The following is a 12,414-nucleotide window of genomic DNA, read 5'->3' on the forward strand; positions in this document are numbered from 1 at the left end:
TGTACGTCTCTGCCCATGGTAGTCAGAGGCTTTTTTTCTGATGAGAGCTGAGTGCAACGCTGATCTGTAGATACAAATATGGATGTTTGGAAGGAAGTTCGACAATGAATTTAGCATTGGGTTCTTTCATAGGACCTATATCACCCTAACCATAGGTTCTTGACCAGTTTACAAAACCTGGTGTGTATTCCCTCGTGTGGAATATGCCTTGTATCCAATTGGAAATCCACAGGTTACTCCCATGACTGCAATGCCACTAACACATTAGGGGCACATCTTGCCTGATATTTTAGCTTGAATGGTTCACCCCTGAGTAAGGTTGTAGATGATTTTCTCCCCTGGAAGCCTACATAGCACTTTCTTGAACCATGAAGGCTTGCCATTATAGAGGATGCTTCCACCTCAGCTTCAGATTGACCCTTCTGTGACCTGTGACCAAAAGGATTCAGTGTCCTCAGCAATAGGGTCTTACCATCAAGTTGTAGAGGGCTACAAAGAAAAATGGCCACAACCTGTAAATTTGTGAGGGCTTTTGGGATCTCGCTGGTCAGCAACTTTCAGGAAGACATCCCACATCTGGCACTGTGATTTTTGCTTAATTTTGGTTTTCTGTTGCTCTGATAAATACACTCACCAAAGCCAGCTTGGGAAGGGAAATCTTCATTTAATCTTATCTGTTCCATCCCGTCATCAAGGAAAACCAAGACAGGATTGTGAAACAGAAACTACAGAGACTGCTCACTGGCTTGCTTCTAAGCTCACATTCAACTACCTTTACAGAGTCCAGACCTACCCGCATAGGGCGGTGCTGCCCACAGTAGACCAGGCTCTCCAAAATCAGTGAATAGTCAAGGAAATGCCACCTGGACATAGGCAAGGCCAATCTGGTGGAGGAAGCTCCTCGAGGGAGGTTCTTTCCTCCAAGACTAGCCATCACAAGAAATCAATGAAAATAAAAAAAGAAAAGAAATCAATAGCTTCAGGGGGAGCATGGCTTATCCATTGAGGGTGCCTTCATTTGAACTCAACAGTTGTTCTTGTAGATATATTCTGTAACATGTTTTATAACCCCTCTCACCAAACCCTGTTCTAACCCAATCACCTAAGGCAAGATGGAGTGGAAAGTAAGTTTTAAGAAAATAATTGGAGCACAAAGAAATATTCTTGGAAATAAAAGAAAAAAGGAAGCATTTCTGCATCCTAGATGCTTTCCTCGCACCATCTGAGCAAAGATAATGAAAACCGTTATATTCCAGGTACCATAATTTCCAATGTTACAAATCATATAAATAATACTGCTTATCATTCATAAAACACATTGGCACCAATCGTTTTGATGTGTTTTTCTAACTCACTCCTAATGTAGATCTGATGAACTGGAATTGTTCGCCTGCTCATTTATACACGAGGGTAGTGAGGTTTAAACGTCGAACCTATTTCCCAATACTCTAAGCTAATAAATGGCAGAGTAAGACAGCCGCACTTTCTCTGGCTTCATGGCGTGGCCTCGTGAGAAATGCAAGTCAGGGTACCTTGGCAGGGAATCCCAAGGATCAGTACATGGCAGCTAAAAGTTGTCTTGGATGCAAGACTGGGAGTGAGGCTCAAGTCAGCCGAGCCCCAGCTCAGGATTCCTGAAACAGAACACCAGAATATGTTAGAGAGCAAGGAGACTAAACTAAACATCTGGGAGTCCTCAGCAGATTGTACAGATCCAGGGCTGAGGGTTCATAAGTATGTTGCTCTTTGTGGGGGTGGACAGGAACACTTATTTAGATCCCCACCTCCTACTATGTGCTACTACAGTGGAGGCAATGCCTTAAGTCCAAGGTTTTTTTTGTTTTGTTTTGTTTTTTTCCTGTGTATGTGTGTGTGTGTGTGTGTGTGTGTGTGTGTGTGTGTGTACATACATGCATGTGCCGTGTATAATGTAGGGACTAATCCATTTTTTCTTCTACCTTATTCATTGAAGCAGCATTTCTCAGGCAAACCCAGATTTCACCAATATTAATAGTCTTGACAGCTTTCTTGCCCTGGGGATCTGCCCAATCTCTACCTCCCTGGACTGAGATTCTATGTGGGCCACAAAGCCTACCCATCATTTACCTGAGACCTGTGAGCCATCTCCTCAACTGCTAAGGTTCAAGTCCTGGTGTTGGACCCATCTCCTTTACTTTTGTTTTCTTATTCTTTTTTTTTTTCCGTCTTGGTCATAATATCAGAACCAGGCTAAGGTATGACTGTCTCACTCAAACAATCACTCAAATCCCTCCACACAAATGTGTTCTAATAAGGAGGAGGACCCTGCTGACTCTTTGTCCTCTAAAGTCTGACCTTAACATATGAGTTAAAGGATGGGATTATCCTAGTGGGTGATTGTGGATGCTGTTGTTGATGTTGAGGGAGGCTGGCAAATGAGGGGCCACAGCTGAGTCACTTATAATAACAGAGACAAAGCTGAGTGTGGTAGTCATACCTATATTCTCAATACTCGCAAAGATCACAAGCTCAAATCCAGCCTGGGCTACATAGTAACTCCAAAGACAGCCTGGGCTACATCGTAAATCAAGGCCAGCCTGGGCTACAGTGTAAGTCCATGGCCAGCCTGGGCTACATAGTAAGTCCAAGGCCAATCTGGGCTACATAGAAAGTCCAAGGTCAGCTTGGCCTACTTACATGACTCTTCTCCTAACAACAACAGGTTTTTTTTTTCCTTTCTGGTTTCTGTCTCTCCTATTTCCTCTACACTGATACCAGTGCTGTAGTTTGCGGGTGTGGGCGAGAAGTTTCATCATGTCTGATGGTCCAGGATCTCCCAAGCAGCACGGCAAACCAAACAGTGCAGCAAACAAGTCTGTTTCGATTGTTGAAGAAAAATATGACACATGGGAAGTGCTGTCTGAGGAAATGGCTCTAAGATGGGACAACGCCTCGAGAGACTGGGCTTGGATCTTGTGCTAGTTTACTCGTTATAAAAACAATGATGTTCTCAACCAGAGTCTGTGTTGGGAATACAATGCTGTGCTTCCATTTCAACACTGCATAATCTCCATATGGCAACCCTGGAAATCTTGTCTGATATTAAACAGTTTATAGGAGAGATAAGTTGAGTATAAACACTGTCATTAAAATGTGTTTAAACGATGAATAATTTTAGTTTTCAATTTTTGTCTGTGGTACCAGGTTCAGTGTTCTGCATAAACTCTAAAAAACGGCAATTTCTTTTTTTTTCTTAAATCGCCAAACAGAATGGACCTTATATTTTTCTATCTAGATCTAATCGAGACGTAAAATTAAAATTCTTTGCTTTAAAAAAAACTAATTGTGTTTCATTGGCTTTTTTGTTTAATTTCTTATTTTTAGTTTTTTTTTATTTTGGGGTTCATTTTAACAATTATTTTTCATTGAATTAATTATTTTCCTATTTTCTAGTGTAGATGAAAATTTAGGTTGCTGGTCTTTGTTTCTAATCTAAGAATTAGTGTTGTAAATAAAGTTTCCTCTTAGCACCTTCATAGTTATGTCTCACACATTTTGATAGTATGTTTCCTATCTTCTTCTTTTTTTTCTTACTGTTACATAGTTTCATTATTTCTTGACATCTGTATTACTTGTGAATGTGTGATTTAATGTTTCTGGACTGGGAGACTCCTGTTGTCTCTCATCGAAGACTTCTATTTTAGTTTTGTTGTATTAGCAGAACACATCCCGAGTTACTGGAGATGCAGCTCAGTGGACAGAGTGCTCACTTGGCTCTCACACAGTTCTGGGCTCCACCTACAGAACCTCATCAGCCTGGTGTGGTGGTCCATGCCCAGAGTCCCATTACCAGGAGGAGAACCAGGAGTTCAAAATCATCCTTGGGTACATAGTGTGTTTGAGGCCAGCCTGGGCTACATGAAACCTGTATAAACAAATATGTCCCACAGGACATCCTTTCTTAGGCATTTGCCATACTTTGTTCTGTGTTTCTGAGTGTCTGAAAAGTCCAGGGTACTTGAAGGAAAAGAACATCCTGGTGCTACTAGGGACTGTCAGTCAGAGACATTGGCTGGTGATGCCTTCTCATCCCAGCTGGTTTTCTGCCTGCTTCTGTTGCTGATGGGCTGATGCGTGTCCACAGCTTTACTCATGATCGCCCTGCTTCCTTTTAGCTGTACCCATTCTTGCTTCCTGATGAGGCTGTGATGGAGTCAGTGACACAAAAATTGGGGTCTCCTTCCAGCCCACTGATTCTCTCAACAATAAGTTCTTTCTCTGTAGAAATAGTTTCTCTGTTGCCTACATTATCAGAAATAAATAGAACACTCTTTTCCGTTTTATTTTGACACTGGGTTTCATTATGTAGGTAGGGCTGGCCTGAAACTCACTGTATACACCAGGTCGGCCTTGAACTGAGAGAGATCATATTGCTTCTGAGCGCTGGGATTAAAGGGCATACCTGGCTCCTTCTTTTTTTAATTTGTTTTTTAAATTTATCTCTATGGTGTGTGTGTGTGTTTGTGTGCGTTTGTGTGTGTGTATGTGTGTGTGTTTATGTGAGTGGGTGTGTGTGTTTGTGTTTGTGTGTATGTGTGTGTATATGTGAGTGTGTATGTGTGTTTGTGTGTGATTGTGTGTGTATGTGTGTGTATGTGAGTGGGTGTGTGTGTGTGTTTGTGTTTGTGTGTGTGTATGTGTGTGTATGTGAGTGTGTGTGTGTGTTTGTGTGTGTATGTGTGTGTGTATGTGAGTGTGTGTGTGTGTGTGTGTGTGTGTGTGTTTTGACCAAAGAATCCATAAGATCCTATGAACCCTGATCCTCTGCAAGAGCATCCAGTGTTCGTAAGAAGTGAGCCATCTCCCCAGCCCCTTCTGCCTGCTGTAAACTCCACTTCATTGTTTATCTTGCCCAGACATGCCTTTAATTCCTACTCTTAGTGTTTGTTTTAATTCAGTGAGTTCCTATTCGATTTTCTCTTGTTTCTTCTATTACCTCACCAAGATGATGTGTATCCTTTTGTTTTGGAAGTTTCTCATTGACGACGCTTGAATCGTGGCTTTAAAATCCTTGCTGACAATTCTGACAATGGTTTTCTCTTGGTGCCACCACCAGGGAACTGGTTTTTCTCCTCTGCTTTTCATTTAGGGGGATGTTCATGGTGTGACATGATTTCCATTTTGACATCATTTGTAAGATGTCAGCGGTCCTGACACTGTGGGTGCAGTGGCTGTTTATCCTTCATAACCTTATGGTGGTGTTTTGGTTTTACTGGATTTGCCTGATTGAATAAAAGGGATTATACCTCCAGTCCATACCAACAGGCATATCTTAGAGGGGTTGGGAAGAGTGGTTCTCAACCTTCCTAACCTAACCTTTTCATACAGCTCCACCAACTGTAAAATTATTTCATTGCTACTTCATAACTTTAATTTTGCTATAGTTATGAATTGTAATGTAAATGTCTGATGTACAGGATATATGATATGTGACTCCTCTGCAAGGGCCATTTGAGATCCCAAAGGGGTCTCAATCCAAGGGTTAAGGACCACTGATCTGGACTTATTTGGATTCCCTTACCGACGTAGATGGGTTGCCCAGTGTTGCCGGGGAGAAGTCTCCATCTCTGGAAGGCAAAGGATCTTCCACGATCACGCTTTTTCCTGGGTCCCTCTGGAATAGTGGACACACTCTTGATGGTTACTGATGGATCTACTGACTCCAGGCAGTTTACTTTTACATCCTCGAAGATGAGGATTCTAAACAGGGTTCTGCTAGACAAAATCAGTGGCTGATGCTATCCCTGGTGATCTTTCCCCTTCCCTTATGGCTCCTTGTCTTCACAAGGCCAACAGTAGATGTCCGAGTGCCTCCCAAGCTGCACCTTTCCAACCTACACTCTTCCTCTGTGCTGTTTCTTTCACGAAGAGCACACACGCTAACCCTGAACCCATGTTGTCTTCAGTCAGCACTAACACCTAGTCCTCTCTGCCAGCTTCACTTTCCCATATGACCCGGCTGCTCACAATTCTGAGGCATGTTCACGCTTGTATGGACAAACAGAATGGCACCGATTGGCTAGTCTATAACGACGCAGATTCTGTATGATTCTGATTCAGAAGCCGGTAAATCAAAGATGAAGAGACCATCTGCAGAGGAAGGAGTTCTTGTGGGATGTTGTCACCACAGAAGGGATCCAATGGGCTAGGAAGACAGAAGAGGGAGCCAACCTCCCTTTCATAATTTAACCTTTTTCCACAATAGCATCGTTAATAGATCTTTCTTTGTAGGTCGCTCCCCTCTTTACCTAATCAATTCTTCACAACTACATTTCCACTAGGGATTAATCTTCAGAAAATTACTTTTGGGCGAACAAATTCAAACCAGAGATGAGGGTGAATATTTGGATATCTATAGTGGGGGTGGGCATTATTCTTCCCACGTGGTATACGTGTAAGATCTCTAAATACCTCCTTCCCCACGGTAGCCTCACTGAATGACGTGAATTCCAGGTTATTAATGAGGTACAGACACCAAAGTTCATTGCCTTATCCTGTCACCAGTATCAAGCTCAAAACAGCAAGAGCCACCTGTGGGAATGAAAATACAAATAAACTTTACGGTATCTCTAAACTATAAACCCCCAATTTAATCAAAACATTGTTTTAGACTCAGTTCTCTTATATCGATGTGCTATAAATGTACAAGTCAGTGGGCTTGCTTTGACTCCTTGTACAGGTTTATACTGTACATTAGCCATCTTCATCCTCACAAATCACCTCCATTTCCACCTGCACACACACACACACACACACACACACACACACACACACACACTCACTCACACACACTCCCTGCTGCTCCCCTTCCTCTTCCTAAATGCCCCCTTTCACATAATATTCCTTATTAAAATCTAAATTTCGCAGTCGTCTGTTTGAGTCTGGCTTGTTTCACTTAACGTATTGTATTTTATACTCCATCCATTTTTCTGAGAACAAAACCCTTTGCTCTTACACATAGATGAGAATCACATCAATGTATATCACATTTTTAAGCCATTCATCCAGTGATAAACAGCTAAGGTTATTCCAATGGGTTGTCTATTGCACACAGTGTGGCAATCAGAAAGTATGTGAAGGGTCCTGTTTAGTTTTCATTATCAGTTTGACTCAACCTGGGAAAAGGGAGCCTCAGCTGAAGAATCGCCTCCATCAGATTGACCTTTGGCCACATCTGTAAGGAATTTTTTTTTGATGGTTGATGGGGAAGGGTGTAGCCCACTATGGGGAGTGTCATCCCCTATGAAGGTGGCCCTGCGTTGTAGGAGAAGGAGAGAAATCTGAGTAGGTGATGGACAGCAATCCAGTACTCAGCATTTCTAAGTTGTCTCTGCTTCCTTTCCTGCCTCTAGAGTCCTGACTGAGTTCCTGCCCCAACGTCGCTCAGTAACAGACAGGAACCTAGAAGATAGAGTGAGACAAACTCTTTCCTCCTCAAGTTGACGGCTGTGATGAGATTGTTCTTCTTGTTGCCTACTTGTTCTTCACTTTTTTGGAAGTTGTGTCTGTTTATTGTTCTTAGAAAGATGATGTTACATGTTTCCTCATGGGCTCTCTGTCTCTCACCTTGTCTCTCTCTGTCTCTGTCTCTGTCTCTGTCTCTGTCTCACTCTGTATTTGTGTGTTTGAGTGTGTCTATGTGTATGTTTGTGTGTGTGTTTGTGTGTGCATGTATGTGTGTTTGTGTGTTTGTGTTTGTATGAGTGTTTCTCTGTGTATGTGCGTGTGCGCGTGTGTGTGTGTGCTTTCCAGGCTTAAAAAAATCCTCAAGGCTGTAAATCTCAGCAGGTGCCTAGAGAAGGAAAATGAAGGGGAAAAAAGCGGGAAAAATCACGTCCTTTGAGTTAACCCCACATTGAGGTCATCCACATAGTGGACCAAAGTCACATAATGGCAGAGGAGTCATGAGAGCAGACAGAGAGGAAAACTCAAAGTGTGAAGGAAAATGTGCTTAAAACTACGATAGAAGGGAGAAAAGGAAGACGGTGCCCTTAGAAAAGTGGACAGATTTTAAAAAGCTGCCATAGTTGAAAAGCTCTAAGTTATAAAATTAAAAAAAAATTTATAATGTGAAAGTGGAAGGGAATTACTGTGAAGAGGGAAGGGAGGGTCAGAGTGTGGTGGGGGCAGGGGAGGGTTCTGAAAAGAATCCTTTTGAAGATCTGAAGAACTATGTGACAGAAACAATTAAAGTGCCCTGTACTTTACAGGTAAATTCCATAGTTACCTGCATCCAGTATTCTGTCTACCCTATTTCAAAAACAAAATTACCTCATCTGTTTCATCCTGTTTTACTGCATTTGATTTAATAAATTCCTTGTAACCAGAAGTGCTGGTAAATTTTAAAGACATTTAAAATATGACTGGTCCATATCGGGTTTGTCATCAGTTTATCCCGATTTTGGAAGCAGGTCCAGGAGATAATTTTTCCTCGCTCTTTGCAAAGAATCCATAATTCATGATCGGCATTGACTTCAATACAAGGTATTTAATCCTGTCAAATTCCAGCTTTGTTTGAAAAAAATGGCCCTCCTCTAATTGTGGGTTTTGATAAAGCTAATTTTGGGGTGCTATCCAGTGGGCTGCCTCGGAGAGAAAGCCGAGCAATATTTCTGATACGGAGAATGGCTTAAAGATAACCAAAGGAACGATAAGAGCTGGGAAAATCACCACCAAGGATGTTGGTGACTCAGAAACCAAAGACTTTTTCAGAAAAAAAAATGCATGAAAAGAGCTACTTGTGCAGACTGTGACTCGAGTCATCAGAATATTTGGGTGGGGACTTTATTTTCGGTCTCCAGGAGGCTACATGAGGAGCTAAAAACTAGATGCTGGACGTTTCTAAGCGTAACTAGGGAAGGAACTGGCCTGAGAGTGCTTCTATGACGTAAGCAGAGCCTGGATGATGTCACAGAGCACTGGGCAGAGGTTGCGCTTCTCTTCCACTTGGGGGCGCTAGACTCCCCTGAAGGTGGGTTTGCTATCTTGCCAGCGGAGTGTGAAAGCCAGTTCAGCTCCTGAACCCCACAATTGTTCAACAGGATTTTGGGGCCTGACCGGTTTCAGAAGACAGAATCTGGACGACTAGGACATTTTCTTTCGGTAAATACGTTTATGAAGATAACTGGGACCCTTGTAGCCCAGAAAGCTAAAAGTTTTCCCTCGTACAGCGCGTAACCGTATGTTCTAATGTCTTCCACGTTTGAGAGCTCGGCCGATGGTCTAGGCTAGTCAGTCTAAGAGTTTATTATCCTTTGCTAACAATATCTAATTCATAATCCTACTAAAATGCCAAAGCTCCTCTCTGTGCCTGTGAATTTTAGGAGATAATATTTCTTTGTTTGTTTTGTTTTTTTTTTTTTGGTTTATTTTTTTTTTTTGTTTTTTGCTTATTGTTTTTTTGTTTTTTTGTTTTTGTTTTTGTTTTTGTTTTCGGAGCTGAGGACCGAACCCAGGGACTTGTGCTTGCTAGGCAACTGCTCAACCACTGAGTTAAATCTCAACCCCAGTAGATATTATTTCTAAATGGCTGTTGTTGCCTACACTTAAGAATCTTGTTGCGGTCAAAGATGTAACAGCGTCGCGGAATAAACCTGGGGCTGGGTCAGGATGCACAGTACAAAAAGCCAGTGGACTGGTGTGCTGTGTCTCTGGGCAGACACTTGTGGATGTTGTCACATAGCTCATAGTTAGAGGGTAGAAGAGGGGTGTGGCCACCCTTCTGGCTCCTTTGCTATCCTTTCTCTGTTCTGCCTGCTTAAATTGGGGACAGGAATACTTAATACCACACTGACCTCGCCATTCAAGGAGAGGTTCCTCAGCAGAGGCAAAGTGCCTCGGGCTGAAGAAATGTGTCTGAATATGTTATTCTGAGCTGTAGAGAACCATTTGTTCATTTCCCTTTGAACTTTAGATTTTGATTTTTGAGACAGGGTTGTTCTGTGGGTAGCTTTGGCTATCCTGGAACTAACTCTGTAGACCAACCTGGCCTTGATCTCACAGAGGTCTGCCTCCCTCTGCCTCTTGAGTGCTGGAATTAAAGGTGTGCTCCACCATTGCCCAGCCCTCCTACGAACTTCTGATTACGACAGAATTAGATTCAGATGCTCAACCCTGTTTACCATCGCCTTCCTCACCTGCTCCAAAGTTCTCTTAGACAAGAGCCTTGGTCCAGCGCCCTCTCCACCCCACCCCCATTGTTCTTGCAGGCACTCATATGACAGCGGCACCAGCATTGTGTCTGGTTTAAGCAGGCGAGCTCTTCAAACCCAGGCCACGGGCAAGTATGAAGCCTGAACACAGAACGATAGCCACAAGACAGTGGACCAGGATGCCATGGCCTACCACACTAGGTCTACAGCCAAGAAGAAGAGGACGTCTCTGAGGAGGATGAGCACACCATCCTTCCAGAAGCGGAGGAGGAGGAGACCTTCTCCCCAGGCCCTGGGGACATTGTGGGCTGCAGAATTTCTCACGGATGGAAGGAAGGTGATGCGCCTGTCACCCAATGGAAGGCCATCCTTCTAGATCAACTGCCAACAAATCCCTCTCTCTATCTGTTCAAGTATGATGGAATTGACTGTGTCTATTTACTGGCACTTCACAGCGATGAGAGGATTTTAAAGCTTAAGGTCTTGCCTCACAAAGTAGTGTTTTCTCAAGTGAAAGACGCCCATCTCGCTAGTGCCTGGTTGGCCGAGCTGTGGAGCATAAATTTAGGGCAAACATGGCTCTAAGGACAACTGGAGGGGGGTGGTCCTAGCCCAGGTGCCGATCATGAAGGACTGGTTTTACATCACCTATGAGAAAGATCCAGTCCTATACATCTACCAGCTCCTGGATGATTACACAGAAGGTAACCTCCGTATCATTCCAGTGATTCCTCCAGCACACGTGAAGTCAGACTTTGACAGCGACATTTTCACAGGTCAATGTGTGCAGTTCACCAGAAGCGACTGGTCCAAAAAGATCGGCAAAGTCATTTACCAAGTTCCAGCCAAGCCTTCCGCGTACTTCATCAAGTTTGATGGTGACGTCAACATCTACTTCTATGATCTGGTGGAAAAGATCCGTTAAGGTGAAATTCACAAAGTGTGGGGGACATAGATGGGGAATTTATAGGATTGGGGGAAAATGGTTGTTTTTCTGTGTTTCAGATACCCAAGGGCCTTTGACAACTCCAGTATCTTTTCCAGTGGAATTTGTTTTTCCTCTAAAAATTAAAATGTGCGATGTGATGTGTTGTGTGTAAACACTTTGGTGGAGGAGATGGGCTGTGGTGGATGGAACATGGAGAGGATGATCTGGGGAGACGGGATAGGGGTAATGCCAAGTGTGTGGTCACACATGCAAACACCAGTGCTTGGTATGGGAAAAGGAGGATGACTGGGACTTCCTGACAGTGAGCCTCACCTCAGGTTCAGCAGGGGACCCTGTCACAAGGGAATACAGTAGGGAGTGAAGGAGCAGAACACGCTCTACCCTCCCACAGCCTCTGCACTTACATGTCTCTATGCACACACGCACACACACACACACACATATAAATATGACTAGAGTATACAAGAAGCTTGCATAGGTTATATGCAAATGCAGTGTCGCTTTATCCATGGAACCTGAGGACTTTAGATCATTGGGAGTCCTGGGCCAACTCTCAGAGGACAGGATATATCTCCTTATTGTGCAAACGAAAACTTTGTTGAGTGTGTGTCAGTGACTCCACACAGTTCTCCTCCTCTAGGTTCCTGTGTATCACAGAGAATGATCTGGAAATACTGAAACAAATATAAACTAAAGGCTTTGTTGGGGTTTCTAGGCTTGCGTTAAAATCATATTTATCACGTTTTATTAAATGGAAGGGAAATCTTCAGCTCCCAGCAACAATAGACTCAATCATGTTGACTTCTGTTTTATCCCATTATGAATAGCAATTAATTGCACATCAATAGCTCCCCATGCTTTGAACTAAATCAGGATGAAGGGATATGTTTCCGAACCCCTATGTGGACTATCAAGTAGAAAGGGGGGAGGTATGATGCCTTTGGCTTATGGGAGAGTGATGGCTTGATTGGAAACTTGTTATGCAAATAACCCTAACCTCTGAGAAATGAAATAGTAACGATAAAATATACTACCAAATGTGATGGACACTCATTACTTGATTTCTTTTAAAAGAAAAAAAAAACATACTTTAGGATTTTGAATAAGTGTGACCCTCAGAGGTTCAAATACTTGAATGTGATTGGTTTCCAGTTTGTGGATTGTTTAGAAAGGATTGGGAGTTGTGTTTTTGTTAAAAGAGATGTGTCAATGGGAGGTGGGGGCCTTGAGATTTCAAAAGCCCACCAGGCTTCTCTCTCCCTCCCTCTCCCTCTC

The 12,414-nt window shown here is 43.0% G+C and overlaps 1 protein-coding gene across 1 annotated transcript; it reads left to right on the forward strand.

Annotated features, from left to right (window-relative positions):
• On the forward strand, window positions 8,988-11,274 carry LOC134486271 (Y-linked testis-specific protein 1-like). Its single transcript, XM_063285188.1, has 2 exons — window positions 8,988-9,141; window positions 10,248-11,274. Exon 2 carries the CDS (start codon window positions 10,816-10,818, stop codon window positions 11,113-11,115), a length of 300 nt encoding a protein of 99 aa, XP_063141258.1. The 5' UTR covers window positions 8,988-9,141; window positions 10,248-10,815; the 3' UTR covers window positions 11,116-11,274.

The sequence above is a fragment of the Rattus norvegicus genome, chromosome 3 (genome assembly GCF_036323735.1).
Source record: "Rattus norvegicus strain BN/NHsdMcwi chromosome 3, GRCr8, whole genome shotgun sequence".
In the NCBI taxonomy this organism is placed as follows: Eukaryota; Metazoa; Chordata; class Mammalia; order Rodentia; family Muridae; genus Rattus; species Rattus norvegicus.